Source organism: Hyla sarda, chromosome 10, assembly GCF_029499605.1.
Source record: "Hyla sarda isolate aHylSar1 chromosome 10, aHylSar1.hap1, whole genome shotgun sequence".
NCBI lineage: Eukaryota > Metazoa > Chordata > Amphibia > Anura > Hylidae > Hyla > Hyla sarda.
The window spans coordinates 78,251,817-78,277,325 of record NC_079198.1 but is presented as its reverse complement, the minus strand read 5'-3'; the positions used below and the strand labels follow the sequence as shown (position 1 = coordinate 78,277,325).

Below are 25,509 nucleotides of genomic sequence, written 5' to 3'. Positions count from 1 at the left end.
TCATATTTCATGGATTATCAATTGCCAGATTAAATGGATTTTAATGTACTTCTATTTTAAGCATATTTGGGGAGGATAGGGCTTATGTTCCAACCATGAATTGATACAGATTACACATGACACCAGCTTCTCATTCTGAAATGCAGATTTTAAATTTGACAAGTTTTACAGAGAATATGATGGTATTGCTTAAAACTGGTGACAGTTCAAGAATAATGGGAAATTTAATGTACATCCTTCAGATTCCTAAGGTGGGAATAGATGGGTATTAACCCTTCACTATGAGTATGGGAACTCATTTTGACTAAATTAGCAAAAGGCTGAAGAATGAAGCACATTAGTATACTTAAGCATCATTATCTCACTTTATTGTACTGAAGAAAAGCAGAGGAGCAAAGACAAATGCTCTGAAAACCTACGGAGAACCTGCATAAACTTACAATGGACCTCTTGCTTTACTTTGCTTTTGTATGCAGAGTGGTGTTCTTTTCTCCAAAAAGTGTTATAAAAGTGGATGGGTCCAACCTATTGAGCTATTACACAGGGCAGTCATCAGCCAAACAAACAATCTGATAATGCAATATATAATGGGCCCAGCGTTTTACTTGTTCATTGGCTGATTACATTGTTTGAGCAGGCTAAAAAGACATAATTCTTGGGCCGCACATTTCCCCAGCGGCCCCGACGGCTGTCACATTACTGTGTGACAACGGTAGTGTGTAAGTGGCCTAACAGGGTATGAACGGCTGACAAATTATTATATATATATTTAGAATAAGGAGCCAGCTACCTATTCCTGCAGATTCAGCACAGAAGACTTGGCAGGTTGGCCCGACGGGTGGATCTACTGCACTGAAAACTGCACATCTGCAGCAGAAATCTGATTCAAACCTTGAAATTCTGCTACGAAGTCTGGTACTAAAACACATGTTGGATTTGCAGGACATGTGTAGGAAGATCGGAGCAGTAGCCTTGGTTTGCTAATAATCTTATTTTACTTACAGAGAGGCTGACATTTTAATATTCCGTTAAGGCGGCCATATTTATTAAAGTGAAAACTGTTGGTTGTCACTTTTGCAGTGGTTTCTCAGCAGTTGATGACAATCTGTCACTTTCTCCCCGTGTACTGTTAATAACATAGTGACAGTTTATCATCGGCAGCAGAGAAGCTACTGCACAAGTGACAACCAATATGGCAGTGGATCCTGCTGTTACTTCTGAAAAATGGCATCTGCAACAGAAGAGAAAGAAAGCCAAGATCATAAAAACAACATTATTAACAATCGTTGGCTATTATTCCAACTTATTTATTTGTGCCTTCTAGTTAAAGAGAGTGATCAGTTTCCAGCACCGTCAACTAGAAACAAACACAAGGGTGAGAAGTCTATCTCCCCAATGGATTGGAGTGTGGTTCAGAAGAATAGCTAGAGGTCTTGAAGTTGCAGCCATAATAAATGCTACAATGGCCTTATGAATATGATATAAGTAAGCACTAACTTCCCCACACTGTGATCTGGAGTCTTTTAATCTCATTTATATATTCCCAGAGTTTGTTATAACTGATAATATGCCAAATAGGCCATCTAGCTAACAAAAGGGCGGTGACCAAGCTACAGTAACTGCCAGCTCCGAAAAATCATTAGTAATGGATTGTTCAGACAAGCTTTTTGGGTTTCCTGCCAAGGCACCTCTGCTAAGATTTAGTGCTCCTGACAAAAAGCCACATAACACTGCTGCCGAAGCACTGGATTACCGAACCCAATAAGGGATGAGCAAAATCTTTAAAAATTCTATTCTTTGTCAACCCTTCAATATGTGAATCACTCTGATTCATTACATAACTGGAGAGTTGACTCGAATCTTCGCAGTAGGGGAATGTCTTTTGTTTAACCATTTTGTGGTGCAAACAAATTTATCATTTGTATTAGGAAACAAATCCAGGGACAACATAGCATGATGTACAGATTTAAGCCATGTAACATGACTGCAGGGATTTTCTTGTGAGAGGCCATCTTTTTCTCCCTATAGTGTACTACTGTCTGCAACTTGTCAATCAAATGACATGACATCCACTCTCAGTGACCACATTTTGTCACCAGACATGACTGTCATGGTCACAAAAAATAGTTAAAGTGTCATTTAAAAATGTAATAAAGAAAACATAGGTGCACTCACCGCATAGCAGAGACAGTCAAGCCTGGAGGTCCGGTGGCGAAGACGGGATGCCGGATCTCGGCATCGGCGCTGGAGTGTGGCGCTCAGAGGCTACGCCGGCTGTTTTGCAGATAGATGCGTGCTTCCGGAGAGGCCGGAAGAAGTACGCATCTATCTGCGAACCAGCCGGCGTAGCCTACGAGTGCCACACTCCAGCGCTGATGCAGAGATCCGGCATCCCGTCTTCGCCACCGGACCTCCAGGCTTCACTGTCTCTGCTATGCGGTGAGTGCACCTATGTTTTCTTTATTACGTTGTATACTTCACACTGCCATATGTGCACCCCGCAGGAGACTGACAGAGGTCGCCGTGGACCGCTTTGCTTGTATAAGGCGATATTGCTCTTGGAGTGCTCTCCCCTTGTTCTGTTGCTCTTGTGGATTGTCATTTTAAATACTTTTAACATAAGGAGATGTGTCAAAAGTTTTAATTGTTCGAGGTCTGGGTGCTGAGACCTGCACCAATCATGAACAAGTTGGAAAAACTGCTCAGCTACCTGCTTGTCTCCCAATCGTTCTCCTCCCTGTAGTAGATGGGCTACATAGACTTTATATAGTATTTGTCTCCTGCAGCTAGGAGAGAGATCAGAGGAGCAATGCTTAGCTGAGCGATTCTTCCACTTTGTTCAAGATATTGGTGAGGGACTCAGCACCCAAACCCTGCCTGATTAAAACTTTTGACATATCTCTACAATAGATAAAAAGTTTAATTTTTTAATGACAGTAACACTTTAAGGTAGGGTCCACACAAATAATGTCTGGGTCGTACACATCATTGTCAGATGTGCATCTCCTGTTTTGTGCAGAGAAATGTGCAGCCATCTAGAAATGTTTTTTAAAGCGTACCCGTCAGATCCAACAAAAATCTTTTTTTAAATATATCACTCAGTACCTAATCCTGATCATGTACATCTAATTTTTTATGTGTCTAGCACCTTTATTTATTTAATTACAATATTAATTTAGCTCACTAGTCTGAATTCCTCTCAAAGGGAGGGGGCGTGGCCTCACTGTGCAGGTCTCCGCCCCCTCACTCAGTATGCTGTCTGCTCACATCTCCCCTAGCATTAGCAAAACTACAACTCCCAGCTTGTCCTCACTGACAGTAGCGGGACACAAGCTGACAGTGGGAGGATTTTTGCTCCAGCTATGAGCCCTGCACTCACAGCTGCCAATCAAGGAAGTGTGTCCATGACATAGGTGATGACGCATGGACACAGCAGGACTAGTATGTGTCCAAGCAGGCGGGGAGTGAGGGGCAGTTGTTTGACTGGCTTTTTCAGAATGAAATACTGAAAAGTTTCTAATGAAAGCAATTGAAAAAGCTATTGGTTTTGCATGCTTTACAACATATCAAAAGTGTTTGTATCTGACAGTGCCCATTTAAGGCCATAAGATCCCAGTGATCAAATGTCTGGCTGATTGCTGGACCTTTTATCTGGGGCAATATCTAGCCTGTTTGGCTGGAATTGTCCTGTGTAGGACACCCTTAAGAGACACAATGGGGTAGCTTGACCAGGCAATGGATTGTTCAATTTAAATAACAAACAAACAAAAAACTACACTAGTCTCTATAACGACTCCCATAAACTGCACACATGCAGTTCTATATCTCTATACACACTCTTAAAAGCAGCAGCATGGAGGACATAATAGAACAGTACTGAGCAGTGTAAACTATGAATCCAGGACTAAATAGAGAGGATCTAATAATCCCACTAGGCTGATGCATGATCTCTGAAGTCTCTCAGTATGCTTTGTTCTCTCTCCACTTCCTCCTGCTCATCCCTTCCCTCCTCGTAGACTTGTATGGGCAATCTTTCTTAAATTTGCTTGCACTATTTATGTAAAGTTTGTTATAAAGACAGTGTACATCCTCTTCTATAAAATTCTCCTGCCATTCTCTTTCTACAGCTCATATGCAGACCTGTGTGTCTCCATGGTGACAAGCAACCCTGCATAGTTAGAAACATGTGGTAGGAAACATAACTACGTCATGATCAAACTCTGAGTCTTATCACGCGGGACGATTATCGGCCACTGCCCTGTGTAATAAAACCAGCTTTCAGCTGACAATTGAAAAAAAATGCTTGTCGGCTCAACGGGTCATTTTGACTAGGAATCGACCGATATTGATTTTTTACAGCCGATACGGATATTCTGCAAACTTTCCGGCCAATAGCCTATAACTTATGCCGATATTCCGTGCATTTCAGGACCCCCTGCCTGTCCTGGGGTCCTGAGTCTAACCACAAACGCTGCCCGATCCCCCTGCCTATCCTCTGGCCACATGCCGCCGCCCCATTACCTCCCCATCCTCTGGCCACATGCCGCCGCTGCCCCATTGCCTCCCCCATCCTCTGGCGACATACCGCCGCTGCCCCATCGCCTCCCCCATCCCTGGTGACATACCGCCGCTGCCCCATGGCCTCCCCCATCCCTGGTGACATACCGCCGCTGCCCCATGGCCTCCCCCATCCCTGGTGTTATAATTACCTGTTCCCGGGGTCCGTGCTACTTTTGGCTCCGGTGGCATCCTGCGCTGTCACTGTGCGCACTGACAGTGATGTCGTTATGAGGACGTCACTCGTCATTGCGCAGCACACAGCAACAGCGCAGGACGCAGGAGCCAGAACTAGCGCGGACCCTGGGAACAGGTGATTATAACACCGGGGATGGGGGAGGCGATGGGGCAGTGGCCGAGGTGGTATGTGGCTAGAGGATGGGGAGGCAATGGGGCAGCGGCGGTGGTATTTGGCAAGAGGATGGGCAGGCAATGGGGCAGCGGCAGCGACGGTATGTGGCCAGATGATGGGGAGGCAATGGGGCAGCGGCGGTATGTGGCCAGAGCATGGGAGGCAATGCGGCGGCGGTATGTGGCCAGAGGATAGGCAGATGGATCGGGCAGCAGCGGTGGTTGGAATCAGGACAGGCAGGGGGGAGATAAGGGCGGCTGCGGTCTCTGGCACCACAAAAGCCGGTGCAGTTCATTGATTTAAAGCTCCCGCATTATCGTCATTATCGGCAAGGTAATTGCAGATACCGATTACTTGTGAATCGTGAATATCGGACGTTAATATCGGTTGATCGGTTAATCGGTTGATCCCTAGTTTTGACCATTGCTCACTGGCCGCACATCTTCCTATGTAAGAGGGGACATCCGGCCGAGGAGTAATGGCAGCAAATGGCTGCACAAACAATTCAGCAATTGTTTGTGGGAACGCTCCCTGCCTGATGCTCGAGCCTTGTTATAAGCTCTTTAAACAAGCACCAATCTATGAGATCAATAGTCATTTAAAGCAAGAATAAGGACATCTAATAGGGCCCTGACTAATTTACATTTGGTAGATAAGCAAATAGAGGGGCAGATAGATGGTAATCTTATTGCATCATCAGACAACACAGGATTTGTTTGTACCCTGTTACCATGAAAACATACAGGCCTGGATAGGCGTTGCAGACACAACATTTTCAGAGATTGTAAATTAACACTATTTACAAAGTTGCTTTATTTTCTTTTTTTAATGCAAGGGAACATTAAAAATTTAAAATGGTTTGTAAAGGGGATCCTTACCTTTAAATTAATTTAATAAAATCCCATAAATATTGCACCTAGAATAGCTGGTATCAGTCTGGTGTCACAGCAACTTCCATAGACCGTCAGGTTGACGACCTTGTCAGTTTTTAATAGTCTTATCCCAATATACACCGTGGGGAATTCAGCCTGTTACATGCCTTTAATTGTGTGATTTCGACAATAAAATCAATTAATCTGGGCATATCCCAGCGCTTTATTATACCATGCTTTATTCTGTCTTTGTTATAGCAGAGCGGGTTACATTAGGTATCTTAGGATTACAAATGACAGACTGAACCGACCGGCTAATGGGTAGCTGCGCTGAGAAAGATGAGAAAATCAGAAATGTAGAGTAGATTGGGCCCAAAATTGTCCTCATTTTGGCGTATAAGAAATAGCGGATCGTAAAGGCCATTCAAAGATGAAAGCAAATTTGTGATTCTGGGAATTAACGGCAAGACTAGAACACATTGCAATTGTTTAAAACCTAACAAGCTGCTTTTTTTGATGTTTTTCCCGTGTGTAGGTGTGTTTGTCTTTAATGATTGTCAGGCTTGCCATCATGGAACATCTTCCTTTTAATGCATCACAGGAAGAGCAGGTGGAATAGGTGCAGGAGGTGTTGCTTACTTTAAGCTAAATATATCTAGATAGACCGAAGCTGGAAAAGATCTGTAACATGAGAAAATCAGAAGGGAATATATATATATATCTACGTTCCAGCATCAACTAGAAATGGTTCTACTGGTAGGAATAAACAAGGGACATTCCCATGCAATGCGGTTCTCAACTCTATTTGCTACATATATTATGAAAGATGTATCATTGTGTTTTCCCAGCTTTACAGATGAATATCATATTTATAAAGCCCAGTTCTTCCGATATATATGAATGTGTTAGAAAAAAATTATGTTTTAATAATTTCACCTAATCCGACTCCTTTAATAACTCAGATTTGGGATCGTAATCCTGCAACAGATTTATACACTCTGCTGAAAACTATAGTATGCACTGTCCTGGGGTACAAACTGGTACTTGGACAGTGTGCCAATATTGATAGGTATTTCATGCTGCGGATGCACTGGTGCCAGTCATTAGAAAGAGCTTCCTGCCGCAGTTGGGTAGCCCAATGTATTTGCTTGTATCAGATCTGCAGCATGACATTCGCTGCTATGAGAATACACATAGTACTAGCAGGCCGCACCAGGGAGCTTGCATTAGTGACTGGTACCTGCGTATCCGCAGCGTGAAACACGCTGTGGATGCACTACATGTGACCATACCCTTAAAGGGAATGTTTTCCACTGATTACAGCCAGATGTTAATAAATTTTCTTATCTGTAATCTATTTGCTAATTGTAATATTTTTTATTTAATTTCTTGTACACTATTACAGTGCTGCCATTTTGCCTAAGCTGTTTTAACAGCATTTAGTGATATACTTTACAGCGGGACCCATGGACCATACAACCAGACAATAGACAGGACCTGTCCCATCCAGATGAATTACAAAGGCTAATGGGCATTCTCTATGACCTTTTCAGATGTCATTCTACAGGGAAGGAGATGCTGAGCTCTGCTGTGAATGGTGGTGGATCCAGTGTTATCTATATACTGTCAGCTTTTATTGTACTTAGAAGATTGGCATTACTAGAAAAATTCTCTGTGCGGAACAGAAAGCCTTAGCTCACTTTTAGGACTAGTAGACAGAACATAAATTGCAAGATTTAAGGATGATTACAAAATAAATTAAAATAATAAAATATAAAAAAAATTATAAAAATGTATAAAATATTAGTAAAATGTAAAATTAGAAAAAAAAACACATCTCAATGGGGGAGATTTATCAAAAAGTTTATCGAAAAGTTGCCCAGTTGCCCATAGCAACCAGATTGCTTCTTTTATTTTAAACAAGGCCTCTGCAAAATGAAAGAAGTTATCTGATTGGTTGCTATGGGTATCTGGGCAACTTTTCCTCTGGACAGGTTTTGATAAATCTCCCCCAAGGTTTGTACTTCTCTTCTATATTTGTTGGCCCCACATCCCCTGATAACACAGAGAGATGTGCATTCAAGCAACAATGATTTTTAGGGCTGCACAAGCCAAGCGATCAGCCGATGAATGAGAGATTGTTCATTTTTTAGCTGATCACTTTTTTTTTTTACATAGGACAATAATGGGCCTGTTAAAAGGGCCTCGAGTGTAAACCCATTTAATAGTCAGATAAAAGCAAAGCACATGAATCCGACTACGAAGCACCACCTTGCTACTTACTCTATTATGGCCAATTTCTCAACAAACTACTGGTGATCACAGGTATTGTATATAAAGACAATGTGGCCCCCAATAAAGGAAGTCCCTACAGCTGAAAAGGAGACATCGGAACATATCTCTTCACAAGGCATTATAATGCATTTATAGGGAACGTGTCAAGTTGAATTGTTTTCACTAATTAGAGCCAGAAACTGAATCGTTTTTTCTTTTTTTCAATTATTTTTGTCTAATTGTAATTATGATTTAATTTATTTATTAACCAATTAATTTAATAATTTTATTTCTTTTTACATTATTATGGGGGCAGCAATATTTGCTGAAACTATGGTCTGTTAATGTGTTATACAGCAGCTCTCTCAACATATCTATAGCTAATTATCTATGTCTAGCTAGCTAAATCTATATAGATAACAGGGTGTCATATATATATATATATATATATATATATATATATATATATATATATTGGTGAAGTGTACGGGAAAGTGGTGGATAGGGTGTATATTTCACCTGCTTTTCTCAGCCAGGCACGATAAAGGAAATCCAGAAGGATATGCTGCTTTAGCAGAGCATAGTCTGCTACGGCTCTCTTGTTAAAGGGGTACTGCGGTGGAAAACGTTTTTTTTTTTTTTTTTTTTAACCAACTGGTGCCAGAAAGTTAAACAGATTTGTAAATTATGGAAAAAATAAATGGGGCTCGAGGGTCAAAGATATCTGGTTTAAATTAATCAATATTTATTAATATTAATATAAAATGCAAAATAGACCAAATAGGGATGTACAGGGCCCTTGTACCTCCCTAATTAATTAAATACACAATAAATATATGATAATCCCAATATAAAAAACTAAAAATAATAACAACTATAAAATGCAATTTGAGCCTGTGATATCAATATAGCGATCTACTGATCCTGAGGAACAGCACAGTATAAATGTTCATTCAAATGCTCTTGTTTCCAGAGATCTTCAATATAGAAAAGATAAAATGTAGCCGCTACAGATGCCAGTTAATCAATTGATGCGGTGATACTGTATCTGTCCAAACATTGGCAACTAGATCTCACCGACACAGTGATACAATGTGGCACTTTGTGAACAGTGAACAGTCACTTGAAATCAATCTTTAAGCATTTCTGCGTATGCCATACATCAAAATAGCCAGTCTGCAATACATTCCATATAATGCTCACCACTCCGGGGTGTCACGGATCTCCCTTCAGTGTAGTCCTGGGGGCCGGCTGTATAGCGTCTTATGACCGGTGCCTTGCCTCTGTCAGGGATCGTGCTGCTGGAGTCTCGGCCAACTCCTAAGAGCGCAGCACTAAGTGGTGGGCACCGTTTGGGGGGACTGCAGCGCTGTCAAGCGGAGTCCCTTGGTCGGACCAACTTGGAATGATGGTGGTCTGTAAACCTCAGTTCCTTATTGTAGATGGCCCGATTGGCTTCTCACTGGTAGTTGTTATAACGGCTGTATGCGGTAAGCAGAGTGAGTAACCCGGCGGCGTTCCTCGTGCACAGGTCGCGCGCTCGGGAGATGGTTCACTGTAATAAATGCCTTGGATGTGGCGAATGATCGCTATTCTGTCAGAAGAGTGTTCTATAATAACAGGCTCAATATCGCAAAATTAAAATCGCTGGACGCGTTTCAAAACCTTCCTCGGTTTTTTCTTCAGCAGCAGCACGTTCCGCTGCTGAAGAAAAAACCGATGAAGAAAAAAACCGAGGAAGGTTTTGAAACGCGTCCAGCGATTTTAATTTTGCGATATTGAGCCTGTTATTATAGAACACTCTTCTGACAGAATAGCGATCATTCGCCACATCCAAGGCATTTATTACAGTGAACCATCTCCCGAGCGCGCGACCTGTGCACGAGGAAGGAGTTGGCCGAGACTCCAGCAGCACGATCCCTGACAGAGGCAAGGCACCGGTCATAAGACGCTATACAGCCGGCCCCCAGGACTACACTGAAGGGAGATCCGTGCCACCCCGGAGTGGTGAGCATTATATGGAATGTATTGCAGACTGGCTATTTTGATGTATGGCATACGCAGAAATGCTTAAAGATTGATTTCAAGTGACTGTTCACTGTTCACAAAGTGCCACATTGTATCACTGTGTCGGTGAGATCTAGTTGCCAATGTTTGGACAGATACAGTATCACCGCATCAATTGATTAACTGGCATCTGTAGCGGCTACATTTTATCTTTTCTATATTGAAGATCTCTGGAAACAAGAGCATTTGAATGAACATTTATACTGTGCTGTTCCTCAGGATCAGTAGATCGCTATATTGATATCACAGGCTCAAATTGCATTTTATAGTTGTTATTATTTTTAGTTTTTTATATTGGGATTATCATATATTTATTGTGTATTTAATTAATTAGGGAGGTACAAGGGCCCTGTACATCCCTATTTGGTCTATTTTGCATTTTATATTAATATTAATAAATATTGATTAATTTAAACCAGATATCTTTGACCCTCGAGCCCCATTTATTTTTTCCATATTGTTCCTATTTTTATACACCGTGGGTATAGGTGTTTGTTGGGTTGCTCGGGTCCTCAGTGACGGTCAGACAGACAGGAGCCTCTCCATTGTGTTTATAATAGATTTGTAAATTACTTCTATTAAAAAATCTTAATCCTTCCAGTACTTATTAGCTGCTGAATACTACAGAGGAAATTCTTTTCTTTTTGGAACATAGAGCTCTCTGCTGACATCATGACCACAGTGCTCTTTGCTGACACCTCTGTCCATTTTAAGAACTGTCCAGAGTAGGAGAGAATCCCCATAGAAAACATATGCTGCTTTGGACAGTTCCTAAAAAAGGAAAAATATGTCAGCAGAGAGCACTGTGGTCATGATGTCAGCAGAGAGCTATGTGTTCCAAAAAGAAAACCATTTCCTCTGTAGTATTCAGCAGCTAATAAGTACTGGAAGGATTTTTTAATAGAAGTAATTTACAAATCTTAAAATTAGGTGCAGCTCACAACAGAAGGACCAAGGCAATCAAAGCTAAAGCCGGACCCCACCGGCAACACTAATAAATATCAAATAGAATATATAGCTTAAGCCTCTAGGACCTCACCAATGGTGCATCATTATGCACCATTGGCGAGGTCCTAGAGGCTTAAGCTATATATTCTATTTAATTTACAAATCTGTTTAACTTTCTGGCACCAGTTGATTAAAAAAAAAAAAAAAAAGTTTTCCACCGGAGTACCCCTTTAAGTTTCATGGGCTAGATTTCCTGGACTGGAGGACAGGTTGGATGTGGGAGTGCTCCAGTCCACACCCCTAGTCCACTATGGGTTTCCCTATTACAAGGTGTCCTCAGGTGAGGTTGGGTGGCTGCTGATTGCTGGAGAGACAGAGGAGAAAACAGACACAGCCAGAGCTGCAGCTGAAAACCCACCAGGTCTGAACCTTCCTCTATGGACATTTGTGCGAGTTTGCTTGTGGCCAGACATTAGGACCCCAGTAGGATAGTGAGGTATCCTGATGTTTAGTTAGAGCCGGACAAGCTTAGGCTTTTGTTTGCACTGTGCTTTGTGCCTATAATCCATCCATTCATTCATTCGAAACCTGCTGCCTGTGTGAAAACTGTCATTGCTGACCCCACCGTGTAAGCGGTTCCCTACAATATACCATATTTTTCGCCGTATAAGACGCACTTTTTCTTCCCCAAAACTGGGGGGGGGGGGGGGGGGGGGAAGTTGGTGCGTCTTATACGGCGAATACACACCTATCGTGGCGCTCCCTGCGGCCATCAATGGCTGGGACCCGCGGCTAATGATGCCCTGTATTAACCCTTCAGACGCGGCGATCAAAGTTTACCGCTGCGCCTGAAGCGAAAGTGACACTAAACCGGCTGCTCAGTCGGGCTGTTCGGGTCCACCGGGGTGAAATCGCGGCGTCCCGAACAGCTTACAGGACACTGGGAGGGACCTTACCTGCCTCCTCGGTGTCTGCTCCATGCCGGGATCCCCTGCATGGCGGCGCTCTCCTTTGACGTCATCACGTCGTCGTGCATGCCGTCCCATCATCCAATAGGAGTGGCGTGCGTAGCGACGTGATGACGGCAATGGAGAGCGTGGATCCCGGGGAAGAAGACGTCCGGAGCGATGGAGCGACATCCAGGGCAGCGGTGACGAGTCCGGAGCGGTGGGGACACATAAGTATTACCTCCTATCCAGTGGTCTTCAACCTGCGGACCTCCAGATGTTGCAAAACTACAATTCCCAGCATGCCCGGACAGCCGTTGGCTGTCCGGGCATGCTGGGAGTTGTAGTTTTGCAACATCTGGAGGTCCGCAGGTTGAAGATCACTGTTGGGTTCAGAATCTTTTTTTTCTAGGTTTTGCACCTTTAAAATTGGGTGCGTCTTATATGCCGGTGCGTCCTATAGGGCGAAAAATACAGTACATAAAACGTGATTTCAACAATAGGCCATATTCCCTTTAATGCTCTTTTAAGCCAAGTTAGACTTCACAAACCTTAAACCTTTACCTCCTAGTGCAGCGCTCCTCCACCAGTGTGCCTCCAGCTGTTGCAAAACTACAACTCCCAGGCTAAAGATGTCCGGGCATGCTGGGAGTTGCAGTTTTGCAACAGCTGGAGGCACACCGGTTGGGAAACACCATCCTAGGGTGAGCAGATACAACCGAGATTCCTCCACCCTCTGGTCCTATTCCTCCTGATAATGTATTTGTACTTTGGTAATACCTTCGGCTGCCGGGGCCTGCTGGAATTGTAGTTTTGCAACAGCTGGAGGCACACTGGTCGGAAAACACTGTCCTAGCGTGAGCAGATGCAACTGCAATTTCTCCACCCTCTGGTCCAATTGCTCCCGATACTGCATTGGTACTTTGGTAGCACCGTTGGTGGTGTATTAGAGGCCCGTGTCAGGCATGGCCGCGTCCGTAATAACCCAGCTGTTCACTCCACGCTTCCCAAGTGATAAAATAAACAATAAGGTGTTAAATCGGGGAGCACTTTCATGTTTCTGCAGCCACCTGTTAATGAGTCCTCGTTCCCCAGGCCCCGATGAAAGAGAAGCAGAGAAGTAATCTGGCTTTGAACTTGCGAGGAAGGTAGGGCGAGCAGGGAGTGCTGCGCGTGTACTCTGCGTGTGATAGGAGACGTTAGCAGGATGTCAGCTTCCAATCACAGGCACATCTGGAAGTCCCTTTATCTCTCCCCGAGCCGGCCTGTCTGTAATTAATACATCAAACCCTTAATTACAGACAGTACTTTTATGAGTGTTCAGGGAATATGGCTGCAGAATGGTGTCACTGTCAAGATGACAAAGACAAATAGAAGACAAAGTGACAGCTTAATGTGGCACTGAGTCTTGCCTGGCACTGCTTGTGTGTGGTAGAACTATACTCTTACATGTCATTGTTCCATAAAAGTAGAGGGGCCAAGGGGAAAACCACCGCTTGCAAATTATCCATCAAGACCTGTCATCCATGGGGGGGGCGGAAAAACTGACAGAAGTTACATTTGTGTTTTTAACAAGCCAAAAGAAGACAATGCCGTTCTTATATACTGTATACAGTGGTCCCTCAAGTTACAATATTAATTGGTTCCATAATGACCATTGTATGTTGAAACCATCGTATGTTGAGACCATAACTCTATGGAAACCTGGTAATTGGTTCTGTAGCCACCAAAATGTCATCCAAAAATAGGAAAAAGTGAGGATTAAAGGGGTACTCGGTGCTTAAACATCTTATCCCCTATCTAAAGGATAGGGGATAAGATGCCTGATCGCGGGAGTCCCGCAGCTGGGGCCCCCCAGGGATCTTGCACGCGGCACCCCGTTTATAATCAGTGTCCGGAGCGTGTTCGCTCCAAGTCTGATTATGGTCGACCGCAGGGCGGGCGGCGTGTGACGTCACGCCTCTGCCCCCGTGCGACGTCACGCTCCGCCCCTCAATGCAAGCCTACGGGAGGGGGCATGATAGCTATCACACCCCTCCTGTTGGCTTGCATTGAGGGGCGGAGCGTGACGTCACACGCCGCCGGACCTGCGGTCGCCGGTAATCAGTCTGATTACAAACGGGGTGCCGCGTGCAAAAGATCACGGGGGTCCCCAGCTGCGGGACTCCCGCGATCAGGCATCTTATCCCCTATCCTTTGGATAGGGGATAAGATGTTTAAGCACCGGAGAACCCCTTTAAAGATAAATAAGTAGATAACTAATATAGATAAAGCAAGTCCTTACATATAAAAGGAAGAAAGATCTGCTGGGAGTTGTAAATCACTGTCTATTTAAGTGTTTCCCAACCAGGGTGCCTCCAGCTGTTGCAAAACTACAACTCCCAGCATGCCCGGACAGCCTTCGGCTGTCCGGGCATGCTGAGAGTTGTAGTTTTGCAACAGCTGGAGACAACCTTTTTGGGAAATGTCTGGTCTATGTAGAGGACAGAAGCTTCTTCAGGGTCCTGTACAGAACACGCAATGTCCTAAAAAAAGGAAAATGGAGCCGCCCACACCTGATGCCCAAAGGAGAAGCTAACCCTTGCACAGGTAAAGAGTACAGAACATGTAATACCTCCCTGTACTGTAGGGGGCGCTACCAGACATCAGTCAGTGCATGCACAGGGGTTTTACCAGTGAAATATCCATTCTGATTGGTTGGTTCTTCCACCACGTTTCGCAGGTTTTAAAGCATTGTATGTTGAGTCTGGTTTCAAGTTAAAATGGTCCAGTAAAGACCATTGTATATTGAAACTATTGTATGTTGAAGCCATTGTAAGTTGAGGGATCACTGTACATTATGTGGGTGTGAAGTTTAGAAGATCAATAAATTACATTTATTTTTTCATACCGTTTGGCCACTAGGTGTCACTGTTTAATTTCCTTTTATTTTCCATTTAAAGGGGAACTCCGGCAAAACAAGTAAAAAAAAAACTAATGTTTTCAAATCAACTGGTGCCTGAACGTTAATCCGATTTGTAAATTACTTGTTTTAATTTTTTTTTAAATCCTTCCAGTTCTTATTAGCTGCTGTATAAAACAGAGAAATTTATTAATTTATTTTCTGTCTGACAACAGTGCTCTTTGCTGACACCCTTGTCCGTGTCCGGAACTGTCCAGATTAGAATCATATCCCCATAGAAAACCTCTCCTGCTTTGGACAGTTCCTGACATGGACAGAGGTGTCAGTAGAGAGCACTGTTGTCAGACAGAAAATAAATTCACTAATTTATCTGTATTATACAGCAGCTGATAAGTACTAGAAGGGTTAAGATTTTTAAATTGAAGTGATTTACAAATCTGTTTAACTTTCTTGCACCAGTTGATTTCAAAACATTTTTCCCCCGGAGTACCCCTTAATGTTTTCTTATAATTTCTGCATTTTATACAAACAGTAGTAATGCTCCCACCTCAATACTACTTTTTAAACAAGCTGGATTATAAAGGATATTTTGTTTTTAAATGGATGCTAACAGATACAAAAACATTTTATATGCTGTACATGCTGGCAAAACATCAACCTTTCTAATATACCTAAGATTATAAGAACATTTTTATAGAAATCTTTGCTTTTTATAGAAATCATGGCTTATAAAAAGCACCCCATACCATCCAGAACACAATCTTGTCTGACTGCATCATCATCTTTGTCCAAGCTGAAGCACAGGAATGGACAACGTCCAGTAAGTGAGGGCGGGACTAGCACTCCTCTGTGTTCACTCCTGTCCTATCAGACTGCAGCAGAGATGAGGGGGTTACAGAGCAGCCTGCAGTGATTGAATAAAGAGACCCAGCACTCAAGGAGGAAGATGAGTCATGAAGAGTGAGGACACCCCCCTCCAAAGCACAGGATGACAAAGCAAGTGAGAAACAGAAAGAAGAGATGTGAAAAATATAGCTGCCAGACACAAAAATATGATATGTAGATGATCAGGATTAGGTATTAAAGGGGTACTCTGGTGGAAAACTTTTTTTTTAATCAACTGGTGCCAGAAAGTTAAACAGATTTGTAAATTACTTCGATTAAACAAATCTTAATCCTTCCAGTACTTTTTAGCTGCTGAATACTACAGAGGAAATTATTTTCTTTTTGGAACACAGTGCTCTCTGCTGACATCATGACCACAGTGCGCTCTGCTGACATCTCTGTCCATTTTAGTAACTGTCCAGAGAAGCATATTTTCTATGGGGATTTTCTTCTACTTTGGACAGTTCTTAAAATGGACAGAGATGTCAGCAGAGAGCACTGTGTTCCAAAAAGAAAATAATTTCCTCTGTAGTATTCAGCAGCTAAAAAGTTCTGGACGGATTAAGATTTTTTAATAGAAGTAATTTACAAATCTGTTTAACTTTCTGGCACCAGTTAATTAAAAAAAAAAAAGTTTTCCACCGGTGTACCCCTTTAAGTAACATGTAAGGTTTTAGCTTTAAGCCTCAGTAAGATAAGGGAATTATGTGAACAGACTATACTGATAGACTTGATCTCAAAGTTTTACCACAAGAGGTTTAAAGTAAATGTATTACCTACAGGACAATCCCTACGCTTGATTTAAAAGTTTCCCTCTTTGATCTTGGTATGCCCTTTGAAGAACGGGTCATTAGGTTTACATTAATGAATGTACTACTATGTGGCATCAGTTTGATTCCTATCTGTGCTATACAATCATGGTATCCAACCTATTAGATCAAGATGACCTCTGATTGGAATACATGTCACAATATTTCCACTGCAGATATGTTCCACAAAGGACTTTTTGGGGACCTACTGTACTGCATAAGGGGAAAAAAGGAATTTTTGCTAAGATAGACTATGACATAAGCCCCAACAAAAATACTCATGGCTATAGTTATTATAAGTCACAATACAATATTTTTTAAATGATTATTAAGGTGTTAATAAAAAAATATATAATTGTATGTTTTATCTGCTTGTTTACTTTACAAAAAAAAAAAAAAAGAGGGGGGGGGGGGGGGTTGTGGAGGGCAAAAAAATTACTCTAAAAGCCTATCAAGTCATGGCACCAGAAAAAAAAGCACGAGGGATAGCTCTGTAGGGAAAATGACAGGATGTAATGTGGCGCACCAAACAATTACAGGTGGCCTGCTTAAAGGGGTACTCCGCCCCTAGACATATTATCCCCTATCCAAAGGATAGGGGATAAAATGTCAGATCGCCAGGGTCCTGCTGCTGGGGACCCCCGAGATCGCAGCTGCAGCACCACGCTATCGTTACTGCACAGAGCGAGTTCGCTCTGTGCGTAATGACGGGCGATACAGGGGACGGAGCAGCATGACGCCATGGCTCCGCCCCTCGTGACATACAGACTTGTATTGAGGGGGCGGGCCGTGACATCACGAGGGGAGGGGCCGCAACGTCACGATGCTCTGGCCCCTGTATCGCCCGTCAACTCACTCTGTGCAGCAATGATAGCGCGGTGCCGCAGCGGCAATCCCGGGGGTCCCCAGCAGCGGGACCCCGGTGATCTGACATCTTATCCCCTATCCTTTGGATAGGGGATAAGATGTCTAGGGGCGGAGTACGCCTTTAAAGGGTTACTCCGCTGCTCAGCATTTGGAACAAATTTTTCCGAATGCTGGAGCCGGTGTCGAGAGCTTGTGACGTTATAGCCCCACCCCCTCATGACCCGCCACCTCAATGCAAGTCTATGGGAGGGGGCGTGACATAGACTAGCATTGAGGGGGCCGGCGTGACGTCATGAGGGACATGGCTAAGATGTCACAAGCTCCCGGCGCTGGCTCCAGCATTCATAAGAGTTTGTTCCAAACACTGAGGAGCGGAATACCCCTTTAAGTAAAAGAGATTGTCAAAAATGGTAGCAATGTCACAAATAAAAGATCAGTGTGCCAAAAATGTCACAAAAAGTCAGACATATCTCTAGTAAGAGCAAAACAAAAAGGGATGACCCAAAAAAAACTTATCATTAAAACCAAAAGGACTGCACTACCCTACTGCATGGTGCCCATAGGCTTCATTTATCCACATTTCGCTAGGAAAAAGGTTGAAGGCCCACACAGTAACTTTTGAGGAAAGCAGAGTGTAGCTGCTCATAGGAGCCAAAGGGGTACTATGTTTTTAAGAGTACCACAGTTCCTTTACCTCAGCATATCCTATTAATATGTCATGAATTGGTCTTAGTCAATTTTTAAAAAGAAACTCTGTTGAAAAATACCAGTGTTATGCCTGAGTTAAGCCTTTTGTCACAGTGGCGTACTACTTTTTTTATTTTTTGATAGGGGTTCTTTGAGATGTGAAAAATTTGGGAAGCTTTTCAATAAGTTTTCACTGGTTTTGGTTTTAAAATTACATGTAGCTGGACCCTCTTCCCCAATCCACTATCCAATGAGCAAAATAGAAATGGTGTCCCCACTGCGCCAAATGCTACAACCTGTCAGTATGTGAAGTGACTGCAGCACAGATACACTTTCTGTGCAATGGGTGTTCTGTAGTAGGAGGCCATGTATGTGGCCTTGAGCACTGTATAAAAGTATAAAAAAAATTGGAGGATGACTTTGGCACTAACCTGCAGGAGGCACAATGGATACATATTTGGAGTGGTCTTAATACATTCATGCTGAACACATCATATAAAGTTTTGTTGCGGTTCTAACTAGTGCCTGTACGGATGGCTCACACATTCCCCGGTTACTCTCCAGACTGTGTCAGAGTCTGCACGGCATCAGGTGATGCTGGCCATATTGATGATACTGTCCTGTAGTCGCTAGGTTTTGGTCTCAAATCTATATTTTAGTTTTTGGTTACAGGTTTCTCATTGACCCACGACCCCTGCTGTGTTGGCAGCATCTCCATTGGCGCTGATTAGTTTCCTCACTGCCAAGCAAAAAAATGCAAAGGCCTAGAAACTTTGGACTTTTCGGAAGTATGTAGACAGCTAGACAACGTGATCATCAAAAGAAACCTGTGGCCCTTCCCTGAGGTAACCCTAAGATCCTAAGAACCTTGTACCCCTGGCAACACTTCTCTGCCCAGCCAACCCACCTTGGCTCACCAACCCAGACCCTTATGCCTCCCTAACACCCCCACCCTCCTGTGTCCAGTATTGCCCTGTTTTGTAGCTATGGCTTGTCTTTGACATGAACTTTGTTTGTTGGTTGTTCCTGTGATCTTTAACCCCTTTTTTTTTTTTTTTACCGTTTACATTTGCCTCAGCTCCCGTGTAAACATTCTTTGATCACATAGCTTACATGTATTGTATGTAATATTTTGTTATGAAAAAAATATATTTTAAAGAATCCTGTTGGTATTATGTATAATGTTACTATAATATTATAGTGGTGTACCTAATACTTTGATCCATATAGAACTGCTGATCTGTTGGATAGCCACAAAGTATATTTAGTATATTCAAATATTAATAGTCAGGGTGAAAAAGTTAATGTATATTTAAATAACAATTCTGTCTACAAAACAGAGCGCATTCGGTCTCAGATATCTGTGTTATTATGCAAATTTACAATGGAGAAATCCGCAACTACATGGTACTTATTTGAACAGTTGTCACATAGGAGTAACTGGGAGAAGTAAGGTTTCTCATATTGAATAATTTTAGACTACAGTTTTTAAGAACCTGACTCAACATTATATTTACTGCTGTTTATATATATATATATATATATATATATATATATATATATATATAATTATTTATTTATTAGTGTTTTATTTTAAGGGTTCTGTAGGGTATAGTCCAATTTATTGCCAAACATGGGAGCAGATACCATTAGAGAATATTATATATTTTTTTTGTATTATCCCCATAAAATATTCAGATAAAACTTGGAGTAAAACATATAAAATGATAATAAGGCTAATAAGAGCAGACATTATCCTGGGGTGTGGTCCATAGAAAGCATTTAGATTTGATAAAAGATGATCCTACTGGTTACATGGATAATAACTCCAACTATTTTCTACTCTGGTTGTTATATAGAGACTTAAATGGGCATGAAAGTGTTTTTTATATAATGTAGATAATAACAATATGTATATATGTAATAAACATTGGTTAAAACATGTATATATTTTTGGAAGTCTTGTCCCTGCAGCTATTTGTGTTTATCGGCTGGGACAAAATACAGGAAGTGTGGACAGGACAGGTAAGGCGGGCTCTGTGCAGGCTCCTGGCTTGTGTGCCCTGATGTCTGAGAGCTGGGGGCGTGTTACAGAGCCTTGCTTTTTTTAACCCAAAAATATACATAATAATAATAATTTTCATATATATATATATATATATATATATATATATATATATATATATATATATATAGTCATGGCCGTAAATGTTGGCACCCCTGAAATTGTAGTATGTAGTATTTCTCACAGAAAAGGATTGCAGTAACACGTTTATTTCCTTTGTGTGTATTGGAACTAAACAAAAAAAAAAAAAGAGGAAAAAAAGCCAATTGGACTTAATGTCACACCAAACTCCAAAAATGGGCTGGACAAAATTATTGGCACCCTTAACTTAATATTTGGTTGCACACCCTTTGGAAAAAAATTACTGAAATCAGTTGCTTCCTATAACCATCAATAAGCTTCTTACACCTCTCAGCCGGAATGTTGGACCACTCTTCCTTTGCAAACTGCTCCAGGTCTCTCTTATTGGAAGGGCGCCTTTTCCCAACAGCAATTTTAAGATCTCTCCACAGGTGTTCAATGGGATTTAGATCTGGACTCATTGCTGGCCACTTCAGAACTCTCCAGGGCTTTCTTGCCATCCATTTCTGGGTGCTTTTTGACATATGTTTGGGGCAATTGTCCTGCTGGAAGACCCAAGATCTCGAACACAAACATAGCTTTTGACACTGGGCTGTACCGTGCGACCCAAAATCAGTTAGTAATCCTCAGATTCCATGATGCCTTGCACACATTCAAGGCACCCAGTGCCAGAGGCAGCAAAACAACCCCAAAACATCATTAAACCTCCACCATATTTCACTGTAGGTACTGTGTTCTTTTCTTTGTAGGCCTCATTCCACTTTCATAAACAGTAGAATAATGTTCTTAACCAAAAAGCTCTATCTTGGTCTCATCTGTCCACAAGACGTTTTCCCAGAAGGATTTTGGCTTACTCAAGTTCATTTTGGTTAAATGCAGTCTTGCTTTTTTATGTCTCTTGTGTCGTCAGCAGTGGGGTCCTCCTGGGTCTCCTGCCATAGCGTTTCATTTCATTTAAATGTAGACGCACTGAGACTGATGCTCCCTGAGCCTGCAGGACAGCTTGAATATCTTTGGAACTTGTTTGGGGCTGCTTATCCACGATCTGGACTATCCTGCGTTGACACCTTTAATCAATTTTTCTCTTCTGTCCACATCCAGGGAGACTAGCTACAGTGCCATGGGTTGCAAACTTCTTGATCATGTTGCACACTGTGGACAAAAGAAAATCTAGATCTCGGGAGATGGACTTGTAACCTTGAGATTGTTGATATTTTTCCACAATTTTGGTTCTCAAGTCCTCAGACAGTTCTCTTCTCCTCTTTCTGTTGTCCATGCTTAGTGTGGCACACACAGACACGCAATGCAAAGACTAAGTGAACTTCTCTCCTTTTTATCTGCTTTCAGGTGTGATTTTTATATTGCCCACATCTGTTACTTGCCCTGGGCGAGTTTAAAAGGAGCATCACATGCTTGAAACAATCTTATTTTTCCACAAATTTTAAAGGATGTCAATAATTTTGTCCAGACCATTTTTGAAGTTTGATGTGACATTATGTCCAATTTGCTTTTTTCCTCCCTTTTTTGGTTTAGTTCCAATACACACAAAGGGAATAAACATGTGTATAGCAAAACATGTGTTACTGCAATCCTTTTCTGTGATAAATACTTAATTTTCTTGAAAGATGTCAGGGGTGCCAACATTTATGACCATGACTGTATATAATGTTTTTTTTTTTCAAGTGACAGTGCCCAATAAGTAGAGAATAGAGGTCATCAGTAGAAAAAGACTATATACTAGGTTCCTGTGACTTGACTACTTACCATACACATAGAGTGTGTAATCGCCTGTCGAGCTGCCCACACTGTTCGAGGCCTCGCACCTGTACGTGCCATTGTCTGTTTTGTTTAGGCTGCTGATGTAGAGCTTCTCATCCTCTATGAGGACATGGTCAGGAAGTTCATCGTCTACTCTCACCCACGTCACTTTCTCTGGTCTGCGGAGAAAAAACAACCACATGAGACTTCCTCTCTCTAGGGAAAAATTACTTTAGAAATAGATACTGTAGTATGACAAATGACGACCACCTATGGAGAGGATTTTATAGTATGTGCTATATGCTATTATATGTTATCCCTGTTATTTTCTATACCAGTGTTGGGTTGAATTACACTAGATTTATTGTGATTTAAATTTACCTAGTCCTTAGACCTGATTTGAAAACATGCACCCCTGTGTATATAAGGTCTTGCAGCTGACAATGTAAACCAGAGCACAAACCAAGCCATAAGTTTGAAAGAACTGCCGGCAGAGCTCAGAGACAGGATTGTGTGGAGGAAAAGATGTGGAGAAGGGGGACGAAAACATTTCGGCTATATAGAAAGTTCCCAACATCACAGTGGCCTCTATAATTCCTAAATGGAAGAGGAAGTTTGGAAAAACCAAGACTCTTTCTAGAGATGGATACAAATAAGAAAAAAAAAAAAACGACCTTGGCAGCAGGCACTCAGGATCCCAAAGGAAGTGGTCACACTCAGGTCATAAAGTGGCAAAGTGCAGCAACTTTATTTGAGTAATTTATTTGCAATAAAACAATTGCTGTACATCAAATAAAGTTGCTGCACTGTGCCACTTTATGACCTGAGTGTGACCACTTCCTTTGGGATCCTGAGTGCCTGCTGCCAAGGTCATTTTTTCTTATTTGTATCCAGTTTATCTACAGGACACCATCCGGCTGCACCTGCGACCTTTTGGCTGCAAAGATCCACACCATCATTAATAACCCCATATGGGGTGATACGCATTCTTCCTATATGCTCAAGGTGAGCGGCTAATTTATAGAGCCTGCAACCCCTTCCCGCAAGGGAAAATCCCCCCATCCTCTATCAAGGGTAACGCAGAGACACCACCTTCAAGTCTTTTCCCCCCCTCTTTCTAGAGCTGTCCACCTCACCAAACTAAGAAATTTGGGGAAGAGGGGCTTAGTAGGAGAGGTGACCAAGAACCCATTGGTGACTCTGGCTGAGCTCCAAAGTTCTTTTGTGCAGATTAAATACATTTTCAGAAGGTCATCCATCACTGCAGCACTTCACCAATCTGGGTATTTGGTAGAGTGGCCAAAAAGAAGCCTCTCCTCAGTAAAAGACACATAAAAGCTGCCTGGGGTTTACAAAAAAGCACCTAAAAAATTCTGACTGTGAGAAACAAGATTCTCTGGTGTAATTCATTCAAAGCTGAACTTCCTGTCTTCAATTCTATACATAATGTCTAAAGGAAACCAGGCAATGTTCATCACCTGCCCAATACTATCCCTACAGTGAAGCATGGTGAGGTGGTGTTTTTCTGTAGCTGGGACAAGAAGACTGGTCAGTACCAGTTCGAGACTGCTCTTCCAACAAGACAATGACATTAAGCACACGGCCAAGACAAAACATGAGAAGCTTAGGAACAACTCTGTAAATGTCCTGAGTTGAACCCAAGTGAACATCTCTGGAGAAACCTGAAAATGGCATCCACAGACCGTTCCCATTAAGATTGAGAGAATCTGCAGAGAGCAATGACAGACAAACCCTAAATCCAGGTGTACAAACATCATACCTAAGAACAATGGAGGCTGTTATCGCTGCAAAAGGTACTTCAACTAAGTGTGTGAATACTTATGACAAAGCCACAACATAAAATTGTAGGTCTGCACTCTAGAGGATGTCATGAAAATAAATACTGTCTGAGTCACTGGCTGAACCATTATCCCATTGGGACATTAACACATACATGTGTCTGGATGGGTTCTCTGCATCCACATGTACGTGTGACCATGATGGAGAGGGCTACAGGAGCATTTCCTGTGTGATCTTGGACTAACGGCAGGAATTAGAGCAGCTGTTTAACTCTTTCAGTTCTTTGAATAAAGAATAAAGGAATAAGGGAATTGCAGAATTGCCTTGTGCCCTGGTGAACTCTGAATTGCTGCCATGGAACACTACATTACCTGCTGCAAGGGAAATGTATAGCTAAAGAAAACTTTCAGACATAGAACAATTCATGAATTATACATTATTTTACCTCTGTAACTTAAACAGTACTTTGAGACAATATTTATCGCTCCAACAAATCTAAAAAAAAAAAAAAGAAGGAAACAACTTTGCAAATATTTGTGAATAAAAGACTGCTTGTTTGCTTGCAGTTTGTACCCAAGGAGGCACATATGTCCGCACAGGAGGTTTTCACACAATATGGAGATCTTTAAAGGACATCTGCAGTGTTATAACACGTATCCACAGGATAGGGGATAAGTGTTTGATCGTGGGGGGTCCGACCACTGGGACCCCCCGCAATGGGCCCCTGCATTAGTGGTCAGTGAGAGCTCGAATGCACATAGCGACCTAGAGAGGCCGACGGTATGCCCCCTCCCCGCACAGTTCTATGGGAGAGGCGGGGAGGCACGAACGCTGCCTCCCCACCTCTCCCATAGAACTACATGGAGGAGGTGTGTCGGCCACAACATCATGCCTCCTGCACGGGAGAGCCGCGGCCCCATACAGGAGATTGCGGGGGGCCCCAGCGGTCGGACCCCCCCACGATCAAACACTTATCCCCTATCCTGGGGATAGGGTATAAGTTGTTTTCGGCCACAGATGGCCTTTAATCACTTTTTGTTATGCACTCAAGTAATAAAAAATCAGTTAGCCGTTTTTTTTGTGTCTAATTTAAAGTCTACGTAAACCAATCTCCTTGTAAAGATAATCTCCTCCAGTGATCAGGTGACCATAGGAGGTCAAGCACCCATATTTTGGCCAGCACATCATTTCAAGAAAATGTTGATTCTTTACTGTAAACCATAGGACTTGATGGGCCTGAATTGATCAGAAAAGCATTAGTTGTGCTCCAGGTCAATACTATCATCTGGCACTTGTTTGTTACAGGTATCTTAAAATCAATGTAACAAACAATCATTATTATTATTATTTTTTTATTGTGTGCCGACCAAGATTTGGATGTATTGTCCTGCCACAGCATTGGAAGAGTTGCTGTGTACTGGGGTGAGGTGTTGTATTACTTTTTTCTTAGTCAAGCTCCTAGAACCCATTGGTGACCGTCTGTTATTGATAGGGAATTGTTGGCTGGCCACACATTTCCTGTGCAGTGGAAATTAAGCATTATATGTTGGCCATTCAAATTAATAGCTGACTGTATAATATATGGCTGAGCTCGGTCTGCTGGAATAAGAGACGCCGTTCGCGAGCTCCATCACAGAG

The 25,509-nt window shown here is 42.3% G+C and overlaps 1 protein-coding gene across 5 annotated transcripts in view; it reads right to left on the bottom strand.

The window, feature by feature from the left end:
* CADM1 (cell adhesion molecule 1) overlaps positions 1-25,509 on the bottom strand; it is a 279,815-nt gene that overhangs the window by 41,149 nt on the left and 213,157 nt on the right. For all 5 annotated transcript variants that reach the window (XM_056543696.1, XM_056543697.1, XM_056543699.1 and 2 more), the window contains one exon: positions 22,078-22,250. In XM_056543696.1, coding sequence (XP_056399671.1) covers positions 22,078-22,250 — 173 coding nt within the window. The remainder of the gene's footprint in view (positions 1-22,077; positions 22,251-25,509) is intronic.